The sequence below is a fragment of the Dromiciops gliroides genome, chromosome 4 (genome assembly GCF_019393635.1).
Source record: "Dromiciops gliroides isolate mDroGli1 chromosome 4, mDroGli1.pri, whole genome shotgun sequence".
Lineage (NCBI taxonomy): Eukaryota > Metazoa > Chordata > Mammalia > Microbiotheria > Microbiotheriidae > Dromiciops > Dromiciops gliroides.
Window position 1 is genome coordinate 183,412,956 of NC_057864.1, and position 23,672 is coordinate 183,436,627.

The 23,672-nt window shown below is 50.0% G+C and overlaps 1 protein-coding gene across 1 annotated transcript; it reads left to right on the forward strand.

Annotated features, from left to right (window-relative positions):
- Positions 1–588: 588 nt before the first annotated feature.
- Positions 589–22,589, forward strand: NR1D1 (nuclear receptor subfamily 1 group D member 1). Its single transcript, XM_044003264.1, is given in 23 exon segments — positions 589–600; positions 738–750; positions 891–1,021; positions 3,741–3,828; positions 6,308–6,550; positions 15,050–15,107; positions 15,398–15,584; positions 15,785–15,985; positions 16,071–16,098; positions 19,262–19,311; positions 19,314–19,617; positions 19,915–20,003; positions 20,208–20,213; positions 20,215–20,302; positions 20,305–20,352; positions 21,000–21,155; positions 21,158–21,252; positions 21,254–21,277; positions 21,279–21,320; positions 21,322–21,648; positions 22,387–22,485; positions 22,487–22,528; positions 22,530–22,589. Coding segments are annotated over 23 exon segments (2,376 nt in total). The 3' UTR covers positions 22,575–22,589.
- Positions 22,590–23,672: the final 1,083 nt, after the last annotated feature.

Genomic DNA, 23,672 nt, shown 5'->3' on the forward strand with positions numbered 1-23,672 from the left:
GTCTGAGACCAGATTTGAACTCAGGTCCTCCTGAATCCAGGGCCGGGTGTTCTATCCCAGTGCACCACCTAGCTGCCCCTTATAAAGAGCTTTAGGTTTGTTTCTTTGTTTTTGCAAGGCAATGAGGGTTAAGCGACTTCCCAAGAACACTTTTTAAAGGAAACGATGGGCATTTCATCATCTAATCTAACCTATTCATTTAAATATGATCTCAAGACCATTTTAAAGCTCTAAATCCTATTCCCTTTGGCTTTTTCATGGTTGAGTTTACTATATTAGTGAAGAGTGCCTCTGAAGTCTAGCATGGGGAGTCAATAATGCTCCACCCCAGGTCTGGCACTGATCTCTCAAGACTCGCTTTCCCCTTGGCTTCCTGGAGCAAAGCTGGGCTTAAGGAGAGGAGACATTTGGCTGCTCCCCAGGACAGGGGATTCATCACTGTGGGTTTCCTGAGGCTCTTGGAAAGGATAAATAAAGACTATGGTGGAGCAGTTGGCATACAGACCAGCACCACCTTGTGCCACATGGCACAAAAAATCAGATGGAGTGGAGGTCATTTCCTCCTACCCCCTTGCCCCAAGCTGGACCATGGGGATAAGGGTAGGCTGATGAGGTTCTAACCTGCAGGGTGCTTTCATGCAGAAATCCTGCCCAGCAATTCAAGTTTCTACCAGCCATGGATGTAGTCGTGTTAAGAAGCCTCCCCTCCTACCCCTTTCCCCCTCTTTCCCCTGTAGGGGCCTCTCGACTGTAACCAGGAGGCCCTCCTCCCTACTGCTTTTTTTTTTTCCCCCAAACGCTCAAGTTTGGATATTTTCTACTGCTGGCAACCCCGCCAAAGCCTTCCCTTGGCTCTGCCCACCCCACGTGGGCCTCCTTCCCTGTCCCAGCAGCCTCTTCGGGCACCCCCACCAAACACGTGACTGTGTTGTTTGTTAACCAGCCTCGCCTGGATTTTGGCACCACCAAATGGCTGGGCACAACTGCCCTCTTCAGGGTGAATGTGGGAAAGCACAGGGAGGTAGTGTTCAGGGGCTGGGGTGCAATATATGATGAAGGAGCCTCTCCGATTCTTCAGTGGTTTCAGACCAACATGCTTTCCAGTTAGTCACATAAAGAATTGCACAATCCCAAAGACAGGATTTGGGGATCAGGACAACTTCAGAAGGAGCCATTCTGGGAAAACCCCTTTTATATGGATGGCTGCAAAGTAGTCTGACTCCTCCCTCCAGATTCCACCAGAGGAGTACTGGGGCATCCTTCGGGAACCCTAGTTAGGAAGAGGATCCTTGGAACAAAGGATTCAGCCTCTCTCACACCACACACAAGAGGGAAAAACTCTGGAAACAATTCTTCCTTTCTGGGGTTAGAACCAAGAGTTGAGTGTTTCCATCACTGGCTCCCTCCCTCTCCCAGCTCTTGGAAACAGTTCAGGGCAGAAGAGGCAGAGGGGATTGTCTTGAGGGAAGGGGAAAGAGGATAGGCAGCAGGATAAATAACATCATGATGGGGAAGTTTGTCAACAACCAAGTAGAAGAAGAAGCTAGGAGAGAAGATGCCATGGAGGTGTGAGGGTTTCCTTGGGGAATACCTAAATTTGGGCTTTGCCCCACCCCCACTTTCCCTAATTTGAATGCACAAGGAAAACTATGGGCAGAGGAAGGATAAAGCTTTTATGTCAAGCTTGGAGCTAGGGAAGTTGTGTGAACAGTAGGGGGTGGGGGAGAAGAGGATGGGAAACAGGGTTGAAGTAGATGCCATGGACCACTCATATGTAAGACAATGTCTGGTAAGGCTCTTAAATGTTATGAAAGTACACATAATTTCATTTGGGCTCAGCCTTGTGGATATGAGTAGTAGTGATCCCCATTTTTCAGATAAGGACAATGAGCTCAGAGTCTATAATCTTTCCATAGTAATATAGATAATAAATTTCAGACACAATTTGAATCGTTTTTTTTTTTAAATTCCAAGTTTAATATTCTTTCCCTGTGGTAATCTTTTTAAAATTTTTTTGTCATCTTTAGAGATGACAGAAACTGGATGTGGGGTTGGGGGAGACACATTAATCTGATATTGGGGCAATACTCTGGAGGAATGGCTGTGAATTGGATAATGGAGGTAGAAGGGGTTGAAGGAAGGGACATTTATAAAATTAAATGCAGTGCAGTTATCGAAGACCTAATTGGCTCTCCAAGGTCATCCCTGTCATGACTAGCCAAAGAACAGTAAAGGAGCTAAGGCCAAGAGCTAAAGACTTTGAGGCTAGGGAAAGAGACTAGAGGCCAAATGGAAAAAGCCCACCCCAGGGACATCAGGAGGCACAGCATTGGGTGGCAGTGGGGGCCGGGGCAGGGAAGATGGGTGTCTAGTGTGGTGGGGGACTAGGTGGGCAAGGACCTTTCTGTCCTGTAATGGCATCTGTCAGCACTCCCATTCCTGGGTGCTATTTCCAGAGACCCCAAGCAACTGGAGGAAGGGGGAGGGGGAAGAACTTGGGCTCTCTTAGGCAGCTGCAATAATGTCATTCTGCCACTCGGGGGGCTCAGAGCTCAACCGCAGCCCTTGAATGAGAGAAGGGAGTGGGCGGAGCACAGGCACCCTGGGATGTCCAGGGTGGACCCAGAGCAGAGAGACGGCTTGTCTCTGGCCTTGGCCTAGGGTCAGCCTGAAACTAGCCAGCTTTCCTCCACTCTACCCATTTCCTTAGAGGGCCAAGGAAGGGAAAATTTTACTTCCCTCCTCTCACTGCATATTCCTTTTGCCACCATCCTCTCCCTTCCCCACTAGTGAAGTCCATGCCTCCTCCTAGACCCTGAGGATTCTAGAGAATTCCCTCATTCTCGCTGCCTGTCCAGCTGCAGGCTCTCTAGGCTGTGGGGTGGAGCCGGAAAAGGGCTGTCCCCAGGATAGGGGAACCACCAAGCCAACATTGCCCTTCCCTCCATGGGAGGCCAGCTCACCACCTCCCCACCCTAGGAATTTTCTTTCTGGGTGTCATCAGAGCTTTAAGGATATGCACCACAGCCTAGAGGCCACGGGCATCTCAAGGAGTATAAACTTGGAATAGGAAGTAGAAGAAAGGGGAAAATACTTTACATGCCTGAAGGCTTCGGGCTGGACCAGTCTCTAAAAGCTCTAAGATTAGGGACTTGACTGTAACTGTGATTGAAAAACAGTAGGGATCAGTGTCTATCCCACCCCACAACAGCTGAAATTTGATGAGCAATAATACCCTGAGCTAGCTGATGTGTTTCCTTGGGGTAAAACAGCCCAAGAAGAGAGAGATCAGTCTATGTAATTGGCCCCAGAATCTGGTTAAAGACTTCACATTCTGGTATTCTTCCTGTTTTCCCTAAAAAGGATCAGCTGGGCTCTGTGCTAAGCTAACCAGATCAAGGCTACCTACTTCTCTGCAGCCAGCAACAGGATAAGGGCTAGCAAGTGAGAGAAATAGGCAGAAAGGTTTCCTCTCCTTCATTATTCCTAATGGGATAGACAAGCTCACACGATTCCAGCCTGAACTGGGGGCCAAGACTCTTAGGGAGTTACCTGGCAAAGACCTCGGGATCCCGTTCCAAGGAGCTGACTGCCCAGAAATGGTGGGGGGAGGGGCATCTCCTATTCTTGGCAGCAGAAGGCCCTAATCAGGCCCCAGACTGAGGGAACTACTTTGGAAACAGAACGGTGTGGGGATTAGCTCTGTGTGCTCCCCTAAACCATTCTTGCGACTCTCCTAGGGGTTTGCCTCCGGCTGTAGACCTCTCAGCCTAGCTGAACTCCAAACCTCTGCCCTGAAGCTTCAGTTCCCCATAATCCCAGCTCTCGGTAAGGGTATCAATATAGGTCACAGTTCGACCTGCAGCTGGTAAAGAACATTTTTTATAAGAAACAGCTCAGAGGGCTAGGCTGAGGCAGAGAGATGACTCAATTCAACAAATATTCGGCAGGCATTTTTTTTAAGTACCTAAAAATGTGACTGGGGAATCAAAATCAAAGGAGAGAATTTCTCAGGAAGGGAAAGACAAGTAACAAGTAGGAGTCTACCAGAAAAAGGAAGCAATTGGCCCAACTCAGGGAAGGATAGAGTACTAGTAACTAGTCCTTAGTGCGGATGGTAGAAGGAAGCCACCTGGGGCAGCTAGGTGGTGCAGTGGATAAAGCAAGCACCTGCCCTGGATTCAGAGGACTGAGTTCAAATCCAGCCTCAGACACTTGACACTTACTAGCTGTGTGACCCAGGCAAGTTACTTAACCCCCATTGCCCTGCCCCAAAACCAACCAACCAAAAAAATGTTAATAGAAGGAAGTCACCTAATGACAAGAGGAGGCAGAGGCCACCAATTCTTGTGTTTTTCTCCTGTCCTCACCCCCATGCCTCCAATCTGTCTCCTGGTCCAAGTGAATCAAGATAATGGAAATAGTACAGGATATGAAGTCAAAGGAGCAGGGTCCGAATTCTATTATTTAATAGCTCATAGTGATATTGTGTTTTAAGGGTATACAAAAAGCTTTAGGTTTACATACATTATATAATTAGATATTCACAAGAATCTTGTGAGGTGTTATTCCATTTTACAGCTGGGGAAATGAGTTCCAGAAAGGTTAAGTGCCTTACTATATAGCCCACAACTAGTAGGTATATGTTTTGGGGGTTTTGTGTCACATTGGGAAATAATTTCCAATCTCTGGACCTCTCTTTTCACATTTGTAAAGTGAGTTTTATTGGATAATCTCTTACTTTTGGAAACACTTACTTCCACTTTTTCTTTGCCTCAATTTCTTCATCTGTAAAATTAGGGGGACTGAACTAGATGAGCTCTAAAATTGAGATTTTCGAAATTAAATCAGGATTAAATTAAATCTCTATTAAATAGAGTTGGGGGGGGCAACTAGGTGGCGCAGTGGATAAAGCACTGGCCCTGGATTCAGGAGTACCTGAGTTCAAATCTGGCCTCAGACACTTGACACTTCCTAGCTGTGTGACCCTGGGCAAGTCACTTAACCCTCATTGCCCCAGAAAAAGGAAAAAAAAAAAAAGAATACATGTTGGGGCAGCTAGGTGGCGCAGTGGATAAAGCACCGGCCCTGGATTCAGGAGGACCTGAGTTCAAATCCGACCTCAGACACTTAACATTTACTAGCTGTGTGACCCTGGGCAAGTCACTTAACCCCAATTGTCTCACTGAAAAAAAAAGAAGAAGAATAATTATACCCTCTTGCATACAAATCCAATTAGAATAAAATAATCTTAAAAAAAATAGAGTTAGGGGTGATCTCAACCCTCCCTTCTTTGAGCTCTAAAATTAAGATTTTTATGTTGCCATAGAGCTCCTCACAGTGACCAAATTCTATACCCCTCCCAATTTCAGTTCTCAGGAGCCTTTGTGAACCAACTCTTGAATTACTTTGTTCTCTGGCTCACATTCCTGGACCTGAGAAGGTGGAATAAGACAGGGGTGTCCCACCCTTCTCCAGTAAGACACTTTCCCATTTGGTATCTGTAAAACTCATTTGGCTCTGGAAACTCCCAATATGCTGGGATCTCATAGCTATATGCTGCTTTCCTGAACCCGTACCCCCGAGACTTGTAGGGGAGGAGAGAGTTCAGGAAAATATACTCGTTGTCACAGGGATTTTTGAGGGGGTGGGGTGGGTGGCTGAGATGTGGCTGTGAATGGCTTTGCAGTTTGGGACAGGACAGGGACCCACCACCAACTTCAAATAGCCTTAAACCACCAACCAGCTGCCTCTCTAAATGGAGTTCCGGACAGGAAGAGAAACAGATAAGATGGAGGAAGGATAAACAATTATAATCCTGGCTTTCTCTCCTTCTCACCTTCTCCCAGCATCCCCTCCTCCTCCCTTTGTGAGGAATTCAATTGATCACCCTCATGGGCATTTTGGAGCCCTCACAATGCTACCCCATCCAGCTTTTAAGATGACCAAATGATGAGACAAGAGAAGGGGCAGGTACCCCAGACGTAAGGATCCTCTGCCATTGTCTAATAAAAAAAAATACACCATCCAGAAACAACCAGTTCTTGAAGAGGGAGTTGGTGGTCTGGCCACATTTGGCCTTGCTACACTCCCTCTTGCCCAAGTGACAGTCACACTGGAGGCCCAGGCTAAATTTGACTTCCAAAGTTTGGGGGAGGAAAGAGTCTGAGCCTGCCCACTCCCAAAGCTACTCCCACCTGAATTTTTACAGGGAGCTGATTAGGGGGCTAAGGAAAAAAGCCAAGGTAGGTATATAAAGCTTGCCAGTGCTTGCCCCTGCTCTCTTTCTCAATGTCTCTTATTTAAGGGTCCATTGACTCCAACCTTATTGAAGCTACTTCCCCAAAACATGTTTTGCAGCAGGAACGCAGGACTGGGAATTTCCTGTGGCCAGGCAGAGGGAGCCAGGGCCCTGATTGGGAAGAGACAGGGAGTGCTGAGAGCTGGTTGCCTTGGCTGAGCCTGGGCCACGTGCCCCACCCCCCGCTCCGGCGCACATGTCTCTGCAGCAGCGGCGGCAGCAGCGGGCCTGTTTATGAGCGCTGTTGTGGTAAAAATGGAGCAGCCTGCACATGCCCGGGCCATGTGATCTGAGCCACCCTCGTGAGCAAGCACAAACACACTCACACGAACACACCAAGGCCCCTTACACCAGGAGCAGGAGCACCTGAGGGGGATGGTGGCTGGGAAGGTGGCCGAGCAAAGCCATGGGGTTAGGGGTGGGGTGGGGGTCTCTTCTAGGAGCTGAGCTCTTTTTGTCTGGGCCTCAGCTTGCCTCTCAAGGGGGCGTCAGGTAGACAGGTCCCCAGAGGGCTGACTTTCTGGGCTTCATTCACCTCCAAAGGGGAAAAAAAAGCACGATTTGGAGTGAGGACCTGGGTTGGAATTTCTTCTCTTACTGGGCCTCAGTTTCCCCATCTGTATAATGAAAGGCTAGGCCTAGATGACCTTGAAGCTCCTTCCCAGATTTGAATCTGTGATCTCTGGTCCTAGGCAAAGCCTGGCCAAACTCCAGGGAAGTGCCGCCCTGGCCCCTGAAGAGAAGCTGTGGATAGTCCCAGCAACTCACTTGTCAGGACCCTCTGCTCATCTCATCAACCTTAGCTTATAAGGTGGTTTGGTTTTTTTTTTTTTGAGGAAAAACCCGTCACTAATGCTCAGGAATCTGTGAAGAGGACTGGGGAGGGAGGCTCTTTGGGGTTCAGGTTCAGTCACAGGATCACAGATTTAGATTGGATAGGGACCCTGAAACATCACCTAGGTCCTTCATGTGAAAACAGACTCAGAGGAAACAAAGTGACCCAAGATCACACAGCAGAGCCAACTTTGTACTCAGGTCCTTTAATTCCAAATCAATGCCCTTTTCACTGATACTTGCTGACTCCAGCACAGCCCTCCACCAAATTTTTCCAGGGACTAGAATTGAAATTTACACCAATGAAATAGGTCTGAGATAGGATTCCTGGTTGCCTACTTCGATAACCCCTCCCCTCCCCTCAACAAGGAGTTGAGAAAGGGGGGGGGAGGTGGAAAACGACAGCTAAGAATAGGACAGATGAGGAGAAGATGCCTAATCAGGCACCCCTAAAGACTCTTCTCCACTCCTCCCTTCCGTGGTCCTCCACCCCCTAGCACCTCCCTGCTAGGACTTCTCTGCTGTCTTTTTACCCCTCTCTTGTCCTGTGACCCCCTTTGGGCATTACAGTGCCTCTTATGGAATTATGGGGCTGTGCCTGAGTCAGGCGGACAGTAGGTTAGCAGGAACAAGCAAGCAAAGGAGCCCGACCTACATTTCCCCATCACACCAAAACTTCCAGATCTGCAATGCAGAGCTGCAGGATTGTTTTTTTTTGTCCTTTTTTCTTTTTTTTAAATCTCTACTGGAGTCCTACACTTGAGGTTGGCATTCCCCCCCTCCCCAAACAACAGATCCCTGCCCCGCCCCGGCCCGCCCCCTGCAAACTGTGCATCTTAATGAGTGAAAGCCCATAATGCTGCTTGAAAACCTCATTTACAAATTGTTTTTTTTTTTTAATGTTCCCCATCCTCTCCTTGGGGAAAGGGAAGAAAGATATCTGCATTTGCAAAGTTGCTGCCGTTCTCCCCCACCCCCTCCACTGCTGCTTTTCCCGTGCTTCTAACAGCTGCAGGCCTGGGCTGTCTGGTCTGGTGGCTGGAGGATGAGCATTTCTCTTTCCTTGCTGACTGAAGCCATAGAGGCTCGGGAGGCAATGGAGAATGGGGGCGGGGAAGAAGGGAGAGGGTGTTTTACAATGTCCTTGCCTTTCTCCTCCTCCTCCTTCCCACATTCCTTCCCTTTTCCTCACAGCCCCAGACTGAGTTTATGAAAGCCCCTGCTGCCTGCCAAGCAGACAAATCAATAGGGATGGCTTCCTCCCTCCCTCAAGAGGACTGTTAGGAGCTATGGGCTTCTCCAAGCAGCTTGGGAGACAAGGTGATGGTAGATGGCTACATGGATGGGCTAGGCGAAGGATGACATTCACAAGTAGAATGTGGCTCCTCCGGCTGGCAGGGGTGGGGGTGGGGGTTCAGGAGTTTCCCATATTCCCTTGCAGAGGCTTCTTTCCAACAGCAGGGTTGTCAAAAGAAAGCCCAGGACCGAGAACATCAAGGACCACCTCCTCTGGGAAGGAAGAATTCTTCAATCCTGCCTTTCCATCCTCTTTGTTTGTTAATATTGTCTCCTCAAATTACCTTGTGTTTACTTCTCTGCCAACAAGTGGCATCTCTTAATTGAATGTAAACTCCTTGTGGGGGAAGGATTCTCATTTATTTATCTTGAGTACTAACCAAAGCCTGGAAGAGTACCTCCCACAAAGTACATATTTAATAGCTGTTACATGGGATAAAGCTGATAGATCAACTTTGCAAAGAATCTTACATTCGTTCTCTCATTTGATTCTCACAATAACTCTGTGATGTAGATGCTAATGATAATCCCTGTTTTACAGATGAGGAAACTGAGGTTTGGGCTGATATACCTATTTACTGGCTCTGGTTGAGGCAGCTAGAGGCCCAGTGAATAAAGCACTGGACAAGAGTTTGCATATAGTTTCTGATACTTCTTAACTGTGTGACCCTGTGAGTCACTTCACTTCTGCTTCAGTTTTCTCAACTGTGAAATGGGGATGATGACAGAATGTCCCCACCTCTCAGGGGTGTAATGAGGATCAAATAAGATATTTATAAAACCCTTAGCACTGTTTCTGGCACATAGTAGAAGCTTAATAAGTGCTTATTCCCTCTTCCCTCCCCCTCAGCCAATGGGTCGTTAGAGGTAGGATTTGAATCCAGATTCTCTTGATTCAGAGTCCTGTCTTCTCTATCCTCTTAGACCAGACTGCCTCCCAGAACAGAATGCTGGAGGCAGAGGGCTTAGAGCCTTGGCAAATACCTTGGTAGTCAACAAATGGCTCATCTTAAACCCATCAGTGAATCCCTATTTGGGAGGAAATTTCCATGCAGGCCAAAGCTTGTTCCCTGGAAGGCTCATGTTCCCCCTGCCTCTTATTTTCTCCCAATGCCTTCCTTTGCTCTGAGTTTCTGTAGCTCTTCAGCAGTTGGCAAAGGGCTCTGGTTGCTTGCCTCGTAGAAGATAAGTGGAAGAGTTCTGGATTTGTGGTCAGAAGACCTGAGCTTGACTCCGGGTTCTGTTACTTTAACTAACCTGTGTGACTTCTGTTAAGTCATTTCACTTCTCAGGGCCTCAGTGTCTTCATCTGTAAAAATTAAAAATAAAAATGAGGGAATTTTACTAGATGATCCTTAAAGTCCTTTCTAGTACAAAATCTAATACCTTCAACTAAGACCAAGATAGTCTCCTTCTTTTTAACAATGAATCCCTAAAAATCTGCTCTTCTGGCCAGACCATTGGTGCTGCTTATAAAAATAGCAGCCATCGGGAGTGCCTGTTTTAACACTGCATTTTACACAGGAAGGTGGCGGCTGTTCGTTGTTTTTGAAGAGGACCAATGACATCACATGGGTGATGTCTTGACCTTGGGTGAGCAGAGACCTGGACTAAAATCCCAAGTCCTGCTTCCTACTAGCTGTATGACATACATGTATGACCACCAAGGGTCTCTTCCCTTTTAAGAGACTGTTGTCATGAGTTCACAGGACTGATAATGAAATGTGCTACCCCGGGCCCCCCCCCCCCCCCCCCCCCCCCCCCCCGCCAAAAAAGTGATGGGACTCAGGGTTCAGGAGATACACATTTTTGGACATGGTCAGTGTGAAAATTTGTTTTCCAAGGGACCAAACCATTAGAAATAAGGGTTTTCTTTTTCTTTTTCCCAGTGGAGAGAGGGAGGGTAGGATGGAAAGAAAATAAATTCTTTCTAACTGAGAGAGAGAGAGAGAAATTGGAATAAAATATTTCTAAGATCTTCTCTATTACTGAAAATCTGTGACTGGCAAAATGTGACTATGCCAGAAAATCTGGCTTTGAATCCAGCCCTCCAAAGTTCTGGAACACCAAAGTAGGAATAGGATTCCTGCTCCATCTTTTGTCTCCTTGCCTAAGGGACAGTGGAGTTCTTTTTGTGTGTGTGTGTGTGGGGGGCAATGAGGGTTAAGTGACTTGCCCAGGGTCACACAGCTAGTAAGTGTCAAGTGTCTGAGGCCAGATTTGAACTCAGGTCCTCCTGAATCCAGGGCCAGTATTCCTCGGTGGAGTTCTTAAAGTGTGGTCTAGGAACCCTGGATGTCCCCAGGATACTTTCAGGGCATCTGAGAGTTCAAAATTATTTTCATAATGCTATTATAAATTAGGAACATCAAATAAGAGGAGAGGCAGCTTGGGGTTAAATGACTAATATGTTAAATATAAATAGTTATAACACAAATGAAGTTCTTTCAGGGATCCTCAATAATTTTTCATAGTGTAAAAGAACTCGTAAGAACCACTGCCTTGGGAGAATGTGGAAAGCCAATGAAAGAGGGAGCCAAAAATATAGTTAAAGATACTGCTGTTGTTGAGGCCTGGGAGAGTATAGGAAGTACTTTGGAGGCCTTTGTCTGGGTCACTTAACCTATATCTCCTCAGCCTCAGTCTCCTCAACTATAAAATGGAGATAATAATAGCACCAACCTCCCAGGCTTGTTGTGAGGATCAAATTGTTGTATGTCTTCCTTTCAAAAAAGGACCAATGAGATATTTGTAAAGCCTGTAGCACAGTTGCTTGGCAAATGGTAGGCATTTAATAGATGTTTGTTTCCTTCTATGCTTGTGTCCAGCCAGCTGGTGGGCAGGCTCTATAGCCAACCAGGCAAGCCACCACCATACCATCACCAAGGGGAAAACAGTGCTGCCAAGGTAGTCCCGTTCAAACATCTTTTAGATATTGACATCATTTACTTCAAAGGAAGGCTTCTGGGGGGGTGGGGGGAGAGGGGCAAGGGTAGTAAGGGAAAGGAGCTGGGAGACCCAGAGATTAAAAAAGAAAGAGTTTTTCTGACCCAGCCCTGAACAAGGGTCAAGTCATCTAACTACAACACCCCTCCCCCCACCTCCTGCCTAGGCCATATGGGTCAGACTTTGTCCCTGCTAGAGTGTGTGCCTGATACGCAACCTGGGCAGATCAGGAGGACACTCTGGCTCTCTGACTGAGGGAGAGATAGGATAGCTTGCTCTTAGTGGAACGAGGCCAGACTGTTTCCAGAGGGAAACAGAGGGACAAATGTATAGGGACCCAAGGGGAAGGAGGTCTCTCTAGGATGGACCTATTCCCCTGCTCCCCCACTATCATGACCCCACCCCCCTTTACCCTCTTCCTCTTTCCCCTTTGAATTGCACCACATGGCTTGGTAGCTTTTTACACAGGGCAGTGGTTCACCTGGTGAGGGGAGGAGGGGTTGGAAGAGCCAGACTGTAACCTGACCTGGTTTTCAACTGGGACCCACCCGCAGTCAGTAAGTCTGCCTGAGATCTAGGCCACCCGCTGGGCGTTGCCCCCATAATACTGACAGGAAGACTGCTGAGCCTCTGGGGTCTCCCACCCTAATACCGTAGCCAAAACGCCAAGGTCCTAGATTTTTTTTCAGCTCAAAGCCCCCCCACCCTTCCTCATCTTTCTTTCCTTCTCCCTAACCCCTTTAATAATTTGTCAAGGAAAATCAAAGAGAAATGTTTGGAAACAATTCCTACTTGGTACAAATGTCAATTTAAACAATGAGACCAACCTTCAGTCCCTGAACCATAAATAGCAGAGACGGGAGCAGTGGGGACTCATAAAGCATCAGGAAAACCAGGCCGTGTCCACCGTCCCACTGGTATTTAGTGATTCCTATTAATCCTGGGTCAGCATTTCATTAGAAGCCCTGTCCCTTTCCTAGGCTGGATTTGGCAACGAGAAGAAAGGTTAGGGGAGGACTAAGAATTTCATGCTGACCTGGAGGTGGGGGGGGGGCGGTACTATGATGCACCTGTTGCATGTCAAAGTCACAGAGATCCCTCAAGGTCGATGAAAGGCTGAGGGGAAAGAGAAATGAGAAGACACATCTCTGGATCCCAAAAGACCAGAAAACCCAGCCTTTGCCCTCCTTCCCTTTAGGGGGTGTTACTCCATTCTCTTCTAGGGTTAGGGTTTCTGGCCCTGTAGCTTTAGTTAGTAAAGCAGATTTCCTCTAATCTTCCCATCTCACACCCCCACCTCCCCAGCTATACAGAGGGGAAGACAAGGCTGCTGCTGGCAGCCCTAAACTGACCTTTTTTCCCCCACTTTTCCATTTATTCTTCATTCCATCTCTCTCTCTCTCTTTCTGTGCAAGGCAGTGAGGGTTAAGTGACTTGCCCAGGGTCACACAGCTAGTAAATGTCAAGTGTCTGAGGTCGGATTTGAACTCAGGTCCCCCCGAATCCAGGGCCAGTGCTTTACCCGGCTGACCCTCTCTTCTATGTTTTTTGGGAAAGAAACTCCTAAAGTTTTTTCTGTAATGGGGATAAAAGGAAGAAGTTTTCTCCTCCCTCCAACACCCTAAAACAAGCTGTTGGCTGCCTTCACAGGACAATTCATTCTCTTGCCAGTAATAGTTTTACTGACTGGAAATCAGGTCTTGGTATCATTGCAACTCCCTGCTAAGTCCCCCCACCCAATTCATTGCAAAGCTTAGAGACTTGTCTCTTGGAGAGACTCTCTCTCTCTCTCTAATATATATTTCTATCTATCTATCTCTATATGGCAAATGGGCATTCCATAGGTAAAAAAATAAATGGTAAGTCAGGGTTTGGGAAGAGTTTAGCAGTAAGAAACAGTAACTGCATGACTAAGGCAGAAATATGCTTAATGTGATCGTACATATAGAACCTTTATCAGATTGCTTTATGTCTTGGGGTGGGGAGAAAAAATTTGGAACTCAAAATCTTATCAAAACAAATGGTGAAGAAAACAATAACTGTATGGTTGCAGAAAAGACCCTGACCTGGTATCAGGAGAGTCTGCTGGGGGAGGGGAAGGGTTGGAATCTCCTGATCATCTGAGTTGGGGCCAGGGGGAATGGTTCTCATGTTGCTGTTTCCATTCTGGGCTCTGGTCTAGCCAGAAAGCAGCACTGTACAAGCAACCTAGTGCTGGCTCTACCTTGGAGGTGATATAAAGTAGGCAGAACAGGCAAGCTGCCTTCCTCTCCTTCTCTCCTGTGGTAGGGAAGAGGAGGGGCAGTGGTGAGAAGTGGGAGGAGTCAGAATTATGAACCAAGTTTTCCTGAAAAGTCTCTTTGCCTGTGTGGTTTGGTCCCTCCCAGACTCGGCAGCAACCTCACCGACTCTGGGCAAAGGGCTGGGATATACTTGAGTAGAAGGGAGAAATGGTACCCTTCTTTTTCTCTGAAACTCACCAAAGGGTCCCTTGTATTGGCAGAGGACCAAGAACTGGTGAGATAGGGAAGGTTTAAGGCCACCCCATCCAGGACAGTTTGCTTTCTGCACAGAACTAGGCTAGACATGTCCAGCCCCTTTTTTCCCCTTTTAGACTTTTCTCTCCCTTCTCAGAGTGTTTTCCTAACCACTCCATTGAAACGTTCCCACATCCCTTCCAAAGGCCTCTCCCTGGAGATGGTGATTATTATTGTTTCTCAGGTCCCTGGGGACAGAATCGGAGTATGGATGGGGGGGGTCCTAAGTAGGAGATTGAGAACTAGATCAAGAAAGTCCTTCCTAGAAGCACTGAGACAGGAATAGGCAGCTGGGATGGGAAGGGCTATAATAATAACTGACATTTGTATTCTATTTTAAGTGCGTTACATACATTATCTTATTTGAGCTTCACAACAACCCAGTGAGGTAGCTATTACTACACGTATTAATATCAGCATTTTGTAGATGAGGAAATTAAGTCTCAGAAAAGTTCATTAGTAACTCACCTGTGACTTAAGAGCTAGTAAATATCAGAGGTGAATTTAAAACAGGGGTTTCCAATCCAAGTCCAGCATTCTCTCCACCATGGGGCCTATTTGGCTGATCAGTGAACAGGTTTTCCCCTTGCTTCCCCTCTCCCCACTTTGCCCCTGCCACACCCGTCCTCATATTTTTTTCATCTGCCAGCTCAGGCTCCCTCCTCTAGTTTCACTCTAACAGCACTTGGCCTCAACCCCTAGAATTGTAGGGAGGTGGGGGGTGCGGTAGGGGGCAGTTGAGACCCACCCTCCTTCCACACCCCAAAGAATTTGGGTTTGCCCAGTCTCACTACTGGAAGATCTCAAAGCACTTTCACTAGGCCGTTCCTTCCCTCATATTTCTTCCCAGAGGAAGGGAAATGACTCATACAGAGGTCACCTCAAATAGGTGATGTTGTCAGCCAAAAGCACAGGGCTTTCCTAGGGCACCTTGGATTCCCCTCTAAGCAGCCACTCCTTTCCCTCTAGGGGCAAAGGACTTTTAATTCCTCATCCCCAAGGTGTCCCCACAGCGGGCATGGAGGTTGTGGGGGGAGTATGGAGGGAATTGGCAAAAGAAAAGTCCTATTTCCTTCCAGCCTCAGGACAGGCTCAGGGGCATTAGAGAAGGCTCAGCCTCCAGCCTCTGGGGTAGGCTCCCACATCCTGGCAGTGGTTGTCCTTCCCCGTGTGGTTGGCAACCTCAGTCCGAGGTCAGTTCTGCAATCACGTGAACCCCTCACGTTTGCAAGGTTGCAGAAAGGGGCTGTTTGATCTCCCAGAGAGCAGCCGGGCTTGCCAGTCACTCCTCAGGAATTCACATGCTTCTGCCACACACAATTCCCCAACCCGCCACCCCCCTACTCTCCACCCCATCCCACTCCACTTCCAGCTCCGCCTAAGGCCACGCTAGAGGTTTTCTAAGGCAGAAGGAAATAAAACAGTGTAAGGGAGCTTGCCTCCTGCATAGACTACAAGTCCCAGCAATCCTCGGGCAACACAGGCGCACTGAGCTCAACGTGCCTGCCTGCTGGAAAAGTGTGTCACTGGGGCACGAGGCGCTCCCTTGGATCACATGGTACCTGCTCCAGTGCCGCGTGCGGGCTCGGGAGCCCTGGGCTTCTGGCGCCTGCGCAGAGCCCTCTGTCCCAGGGAAAGCGGCTCGGGCAAAGGCGGCTGAGATTGGCAGAGTGAAATATTGCAGCTGAGGCGAGCGCATCAGGGCACTCGTCTTCTTCCCATCACCTCTCCACCTCCCGACTCCAACCTCTCTCCATCCAGGACCACCAGCATCGGCCATCTCCTGGATTGCTACGCTGCACTGCCGCAAACCTACTGGGCAGTAGCCCTAGAGTGCATTGCAGAGACCCTCCCCTCTCTCCTTTTCCAGCCAGAGCCACTGCAGACTGATTGCACCCGCTCTCCCTTGCTGCTCCTCCCATGCAAAACAGATCTCTGCTACCCCCCCAGCTTCATAACCTTCTGGAGGGCTTGCTGCCATCTAGTCATCCAAAGACTGTCGCCAGGTGCCGCGGACCCCGACCCTGAGGGTGCTAGGCTGGGGGATTCCCCGCCGTCAGCCAGTGGCGCAGTGAGTGAGGGCCGCAGAACGAAACTCCAGCTTGAGACACAGTCCTGTTTGAATGAGAGCTGTCAGTTTGGTGAAGCCATGACGACCAACCCTGGACTCCAACAATAACACAGGTACAGTGGCCCCTGGGCTGGCCGTCTCTGCACCACCAGCACCTTCTGGGGGCCCCCCTTTACTACCAGCAGGGGGAAGGGGCAGAGATGCCGGCCCGGGTCTGAATGGCGTCTCAGGGTGGATTTTCACGGGGGTCGGGTTGGGGAAAAAGGGGTATCGTTCTTGGAGTCCTGCACTGGGGCTCCCGAGGCCGGAGGAGGAGGCCTTTGGGTAAACATTGAGGGCAAGCGGGTGAGCTGGGAATCTCGAGAACAGACCCTCTGGGCTTTCCCCCCGCCCCCGCCCCCACCCCCGCCCCAATCGCAGCCTGCTCTGGCGCGGGAGACAGAGGCTCTATCCGCAAGCGGACGCCTCGCCTCCGCCTCCCTCCCCTCCCGGAGGGCTTCCCTGAAACCCGAGAAGGAAGGGTTACGCTCCCTGGGGCTGGGGGCTGGGGAGCAAGAGCTCCTAGCAGGACCCATCCTCCGTGGGGCAGGCTGCTCGGGATACCCGCAGCGGGCCTGGGGTCGAGGTGTCCAGTGAGCGGACCCTTCTCCTGGGCTGGAGGAGCGGGAGAGGGAGGGCAGGCGGGAAGCCGGGCCAGGGTCAGGGCCGGGGCACAGCCCGGGCCGGGGTCGGCTCGTATAGCCCCGCTGCCCCCTCGGCTCACATGGCCGCCGGGCTGGGCCCACGTGCTGCGTTTGTTATCATTCAGCCGTCGCAGCGGCTGCATCCCCATTGGCGACGCCTCCCGCCCCGTTACATAATGAGCTCCGCCTCCCCGTCGCCGAGGCAAACGTGGGTTCCCCCCCCCCGCCCTCTTTTCTCCCGCCCCATCCAGCTCTGCTGGCTCCCCCTCAGCTCCGCCTCTGACTCCCAGGCTCGCGGAGGTCGAGGTGGGGCTCCTCCTGGCCTGACGGGAAGCGCGTGGGGCCGGGGTCTCCAGTTCCGGGTTCCTCGTTGGGGAGCCACGTGCGAAAGGCACACGTGGAGTGGGGACGTGTGGCCGGCTGAGGGCCCAGCCCCGCCCCGCCCGGTGCATCGGGATCTGGGTGAAGCTGGGCTGACTCACTGCCCCCGCCTGCCTCTTTTTTCCTCACCTCCCCCACGGGTGGCTGAGTTGGCTGGGGCCAGCCGTGACCTTGCACTGCCCTCCAGTTTCCAAAGCCAAGGAGCCCCACACCTATCCATTACCGCATTCTCTCTGCGTCCCAGTCTGTGGCTGCCCTATTCCTCCCTCTGGTCCCTTTGTCCTGCACTCAGTGTCCCCGTATGTCAGAGATCTACCTGGCTGCGAATCGTGCCCTCCACTATCTTCTAACAAATTAAACATTTGTTAATCTCTGCTATAGCTGAGACCCTTCGCCAGGCTTCCACTTCTTTTGTCCTTACATACTCTCTGCCCCCCCATACAAATTCTCAAGTTACTACAGGAAACAACTTGTGTCTCAGCTCCTGAAAAGCAAACGGGAAAACAAAAACCAAACTATAAAGGAACTTAATTTTTAGACCAGAAGCCTGCTCCCCTCCATGTTCTGGAAGGCACCACTCAGCTATAGATAGCATGGACCGCTCTGGGGGAGCTGAGATCAGCTTGATTTATTAGCAGGCCAGGGCTCATTTTTTTCTGTGCCTGCCTCCAAAACTTGAAACTCCGGAGTTGGATTATTGCGCAATTCTTTATGGAGAGTTAGGTTTACCCAGACTAGTCTTGAGCTATTTTGAGTTTGTCCCCGCCCATCTCAGTGTGTCTGTGTGTGTGAGCAGGCAGCATGTGCCTATTTCGGCATCATGTGTGGTATGCCTGCTCACACGTGCCTTCCACCTTCAACTCCCTTGGCCACTTCAGGCCATCCTGCACAGAAGGCAGGTCAAGGGTTCCCACTGGGTGTGGCAGGCATCTTGCCCCTTTTCCTCAGAGTGCCTGGTGGCCACCTGAGGGGTGTGGCTGTTCAGGTGTCTTCCAGATGATGGCACAGCTTTCTTGAGCACTGCCCAAAGGGACAAAGCTCTCCTCTTGCTGGAGAAAATCTGGGAAGCTCTATTTTCCCAGCTTGGAGCCCAACTGTTCATGTTCCAAACCAACTGTCATCACTTAAACCATATATCCCTATGCAGGGAACTCAGAATAAAGTATACTCTGGCTCTAGGCCAGAACATTGAAAAGGACTTTCCTCCCCAACCCAGGATCGACCTTATAATGAATGGAATCATAAAGGATATAGATCTTGTAATGAAAAGAGTGTTGCATTTAAACTCCAACAATCTGGGTTGGAATTCTTGATCTGCTATTAATTACTAGTTATTAGCTATGATATATGACATTGTGCAAGTCATTTCCATACTGGGTTTCATTTTCCCCTAACCCTAAAGTCAAGAGGTTCCACAAAAGACCTTTCATAGCCGTATTTCCTACAAATTGGGAAACCTTAGGAGAAAACATGATCTTGGGGCAGCTAGGTTGGCGAACTTGATAGAACACCGGCCCTGGAGTCAGGAGGACTTGAGTTCAAATCTAGATACCTGACACTAGCTGTGTGAACCTGGGCAAGTCACAACTCTAATTGCCTCACCAAAAAAGAAAAGAAAAGAAAACATGATCTTGAAGATTGAGAAAAATAGGAAAGAGAGTTTCATGACCTAATGTAACATGAACCCTATTTCTCCATTGAGGGGTCAGCCTTCAGGTGAATCTTCACCTTTGGAGGTGGTCTTGGTACTAAGATCAGAAGGTCTTTCTTAGAGGAAATGGGTCTTGTGACCTGGCTCCTCCTCCCTTCATTATCCCAGGTTCAGCCATACACAAGTAGGTCGGCCATAGCAACTCATGTTCATGGAGGGGAGGGGGAGGGGAGGGGACCCAAGGCAAGCGTGGGAGCCAGGATACAAGCCCTTCAACCAATCTTCCTAACCCAGTAATATGTGTTGGGTGAGAGGGACTTACCTACTGGCATAGGATCAAGAGCTTTGCAGAGTCATTTTAGGCCTGCTCTTTGGAGTAAGAAATTTGGCAAAAATGGGCTCTTTTGGGGGTCAGAGCACCTTAGGGGAAACTTCCAGCCACCCCAGTTGGAGGGGCTTGAGATAGGGGCACTAGATATGTCTGTAGGGTTGGACAGCACTTTGAGGGATCTCTGGGTAATGACTAACCTCCCTCTCCTCTTGTCTCTTTTCCTCTGTCAGGTGGAGTCATCACCTACATTGGCTCCAATGGCTCATCTCCCAGCCGAAACCAGCCCCCGTTTCTCTCTGCAGTGAGAGCTCCAACGGCAGCTTCCAGTCCCTGACCCATGCCTTCCCTACCTACTTTCCACCCTCCCCCACTGGCTCCCTCACCCAGGACCCAGGCCGGCCCTTTGGGGGTGGTCCCCCTGGCTTGAGGGAAGATGGCTCTCCTTCATCATCATCTTCCTCCTCCTCTTCCTCCTCCTCCTCCTCCTCCTCCTCCTTCTATAATGGAAGTTCCCCTGGAGGACTACAGGTAGCCATGGAGGACAGCAGCCGAGTATCCCCCAGCAAGAGTACCAGCAGCATCACCAGTGAGTCTTGGACTGGGGTGTGGGTGGCACTGTTAAGGAATAGATGCCTGTATTTCCTCTTGTTTGCATGATTTTCATTTCATTTAAAAATTAATGACTGCCCCTTCTCCTTTACCCACCCCTCCCCAAAAACATCTTAGCCTTAGAAAAATTCAGTTGGACTGTGCCCACTATAGCCAAACCTAACCCTGACCTGTGGGGACTGAAGCCTTTTTCTCTGGGGGTCAATGAATCGCCACCCCCAAGGAGGCTGGCTTACCCTGTGTTTCTGTCCCCTTCACCCATCCTTTCCTCCAGAGCTCAATGGCATGGTGCTCCTTTGTAAGGTGTGTGGGGATGTTGCCTCCGGCTTCCACTATGGAGTCCACGCTTGTGAAGGCTGCAAGGTGAACGGGGTACCCCTGGGTGAACAGGGGGTTTGGGGAAGGGCTGAAAACTGAGCCCATAGGGTCTTCAGGGCCTCCTGAGGCCAAGGGCACAGAGAGGAGGGTGGGTGGTGGTGGCGGAAAGGTATATGGCTCTTTCTAGTCCTCCAGCCTGCCAAGGGCCATGCCCACCCAGACTGACGCCTCCCCTCACTTCCTCTCTAGGGATTCTCTCCGACGAAGCATTCAGCAGAACATCCAGTACAAAAAGTGCCTAAAGAATGAGAGTTGTTCCATCATCCGTATCAACCGTAACCGCTGTCGCAGTGCCGATTCAAGAAATGCCTGTCTGTTGGCATGTCCCGGGATGGTAAGGACCTGATTGTCCTCTTCCCTCCCTTCACCACACCTCCACTTATTTTAGGTCCCAGCTCTAACTCCTTATGGCCTTCAGGGTCTCAGCTATTGGTTTGGTAAATATTCTCTCTCACCCCTAAGACTGAAATGGATTTACAGAATAATTTGCATCCCATTTCCAGCAGAGAGTTCCAGATCGACAGACACGTGGCTTTATAGAATTGTTAGAGCTGGGAAGGTACTGAGGGGTCAGTCATTTCATCCACTCTCCTCATTTTTTTAGAGGAAGGCACTGAGGCCTAGAGATGTCGAGGGACTTCCCTAGGTTCATGACAGAGATGGGACTGGAACCCAGTCTTCTGACTCCTGGACCCAGTGCTTTTCCTAATGTTCCAGGTGCCCTTGAGGGCTCTGATCAGGGTCCGGAGTCATTGTTTAGCTCCTCCCGGGCCACACTGGACTGTCCCTGTTGGCTTAGAGTGCTCAGCTAGGAGTCGGCTGCTCTGACCCCACTCCCTCTTCTAGTATTCAGTGTCATGAACCCCTTGTTCACACCAACCTCTCTCCAGAACGAGAGCAGCTCAGATTGATGATGGAAGAGGAAGGGAGATGGGGGAGGGAGAAGAGTTTCCTGACATCTCGGTCTTTCCTCCCCACCAGCCGTACGTTTTGGGCGAATCCCAAAGAGGGAGAAGCAGAGGATGCTTGCCGAGATGCAAAGTGCCATGAACCTGGCTAATAACCAGCTGAGCACCCAGTGCCCACCTGAGGCCTCACCTGCCAGAATCCCTGCCCCTGGCCCACTGGGCTCCTCACCACCCCAGTTCCAGCTCCTTCACCCCTTGTGGGCTTCTCCCAGTTTCCCCAGCAACTGACACCACCTCGATCTCCGAGTCCTGAGGCCAAAGTAGAAGGATGTGATCTCCCAGGTGGCTCGAAGCCCACAGAGAGATCTTCACCTATGCCCATGACAAGCTGGGCCACAGGACCCAATGGTATAAATGCCAACCAGACACCTAGTGGCCCCCCAGCATCTACAACACCCCGCTGGGAAAACCATTGCTGTCCTCCAGCACCTCCTGATGACAACAATTCTGCTGCCACCCAGCGCCACAATGAAGCCCGAAATGGACTTCGTCCAGCTCCAAACTCATACCCGCCAACCTGGCCAACCACTACCCCCCACCATGGATGCCACCAGCATAATAGCAACGGGCACCGCCTCTGCCCTACCCACATGTATCAAACCCCAGAGGCTGAAACCTCAACTGGTTGTCCCTGGCAGGACCGCTCTAAAAACATTCTGTTGGTGAGTGTTTTGGGGGCTCCATTTGGTATGAGATTGGGGTTGAGATTGTGTCCTGGATTTGGACTTGAGGTAGGGTAGCAGAGGACTCTTAAGTATGGGGCATTACTTTTTAAAAATTTTTTTTATATATATATATATTTTTTTTTGGTGAGGCAATTGGGGATAAGTGACTTGCCCAGGGTCACACAGCTAGTAAGTGTCAAGTGTCTGAGGCTGGATTTGAACTCAGGCCCTCCTGAGTCCAGGACCAGTGCTCTATCACTAGGGCATTACTTTTTCCAGCTTTTGGGGAGCCTCTGTCTTAGGGGCAGTACCAGTCCCCCTTTTCTAGGAGGATAAGGGTAGTGGAAGGCTTTTGTGGTCTAGAACCTCGGGGATGTGGCCCACTTTGTGTGGAGGCTCTTCCTCCAGTCTGGTTCTTAATCTCTGTCTTCACCTTCCTCCCTACTTACTCTTTTTTTTTGGGTGGGGGCAATGAGGGTTAAGTGACTTGCCCAAGGTCACACAGCTAGTAAGTGTCAAGTGTCTGAGACTGGATTTGAATTCAGGTCCTCCTGAATCCAGGGCTGGTGCTTTATCCACTGAGCCAACTAGCTGCCCCTCCCCTCCCCCACTTACTCTTTAAGTTGAGTATGCTATCCCTTAGGAGGACAGCCTATGGCTGGATTCTCATAGAGCACCCGCTTCCTGCAGAGGTTTGTGCCTTGGCCTTATGTCTCCCATCATTTCTTCCTCCAGGCGTGTCCCATGAACATGTACCCCCACGGGCGCAGTGGGCGAAGCGTTCAGGAGATCTGGGAGGACTTCTCAATGAGCTTCACACCGGCTGTGCGGGAAAGTCGTAGAGTTTGCTAAGCACATCCCAGGCTTCTGTGACCTTTTCTCAGCATGACCAGGTCACTCTGCTCAAGGGCTGGAACCTTTGAGGTAAGCTTTCCCTGACCTGGAACACTTGTTGCCAGGGAGACCAGGATGCCTCTTCTAGAGCTGAAACCCCAGTCCCATTCCAGGCCCCACCTTCTTTCTTTGCCATCTCAACTGAGGACTGAGAATAGGAGGGGTTGTCTTGTGGGTTCCCACGGTAGGATGTTTCCTCTCCCCATTCCTCTACCTTGGGGGAAGGGGACTCCATTTTTCATAAACCCTTAGTTACAAGAGTTCTTCCTTAGGTGTGATCCAAATATACCCTGCCAAACTTCAATGCGTCATCCACATACAAAATTTGGTGTCCTTTCTTCTAACTGGTGGGATTTGGCAGTTTAGGGGGCAGGTGGCCCCTGGACTGACTCACATAACCCCTCCCCATGTGCTGATGTCTACGTTTCGCTTCACTGTTCAATGTGAAAGAGCAAACAGTCATGTTCCTGGAGCCGCACGGACATACAGTCTGCAGGAACTGGGCGCTATGGGCATGGGGGACCTGCTCAATGCCATGTTCGACTTCAGTGACTGAAAAGCTTCAACTCCCTGGCCCTCACAGAAGAGGAGCTGGGGCTATTTACCTGCCGTGGTGCTTGTCTCTGCAGGTAGGCGGGTGGCCCCTGCCACAGGGAATGTGGAGGGATACGGGGACAGCTACCTGCAGGCTCTTGGCCTTCCAGTCTCTGGTCAGATGGGATGTCAGGGACAAGCTTCTGAAGACTTGAGATGCTAGACAGGGCCCCTCTACTCAGGGTGATTTCTTCCTGGGCCCTGTAGTATCTTTTCACACTCTCTCCCACCAGCATGGATTTCTTGTGAACTATGTAGTGTCCCTTGTCCAGGGACCTTTCCAGCCTCCTTAGTAAACTCGCTGCCCTCTTCTCTTCTCCCAATAGACCGATCAGGTATGGAGAACTCGGCCTCTGTGTGAACAGCTTGCAGGATGACGCTGCTCCGGGCGCTTGTTTGCCACTGGTCCTGAGAAGAATAGGCCCCCTCTGAGACCTTCCCGTTTCACCAAGCTGCTGCTTAGCTGCCCGACCTCCGAACCCTCAACAACCTGCATTCCGAGAAGCTGCTTTCCTTCCGAGTAGATGCCCAGA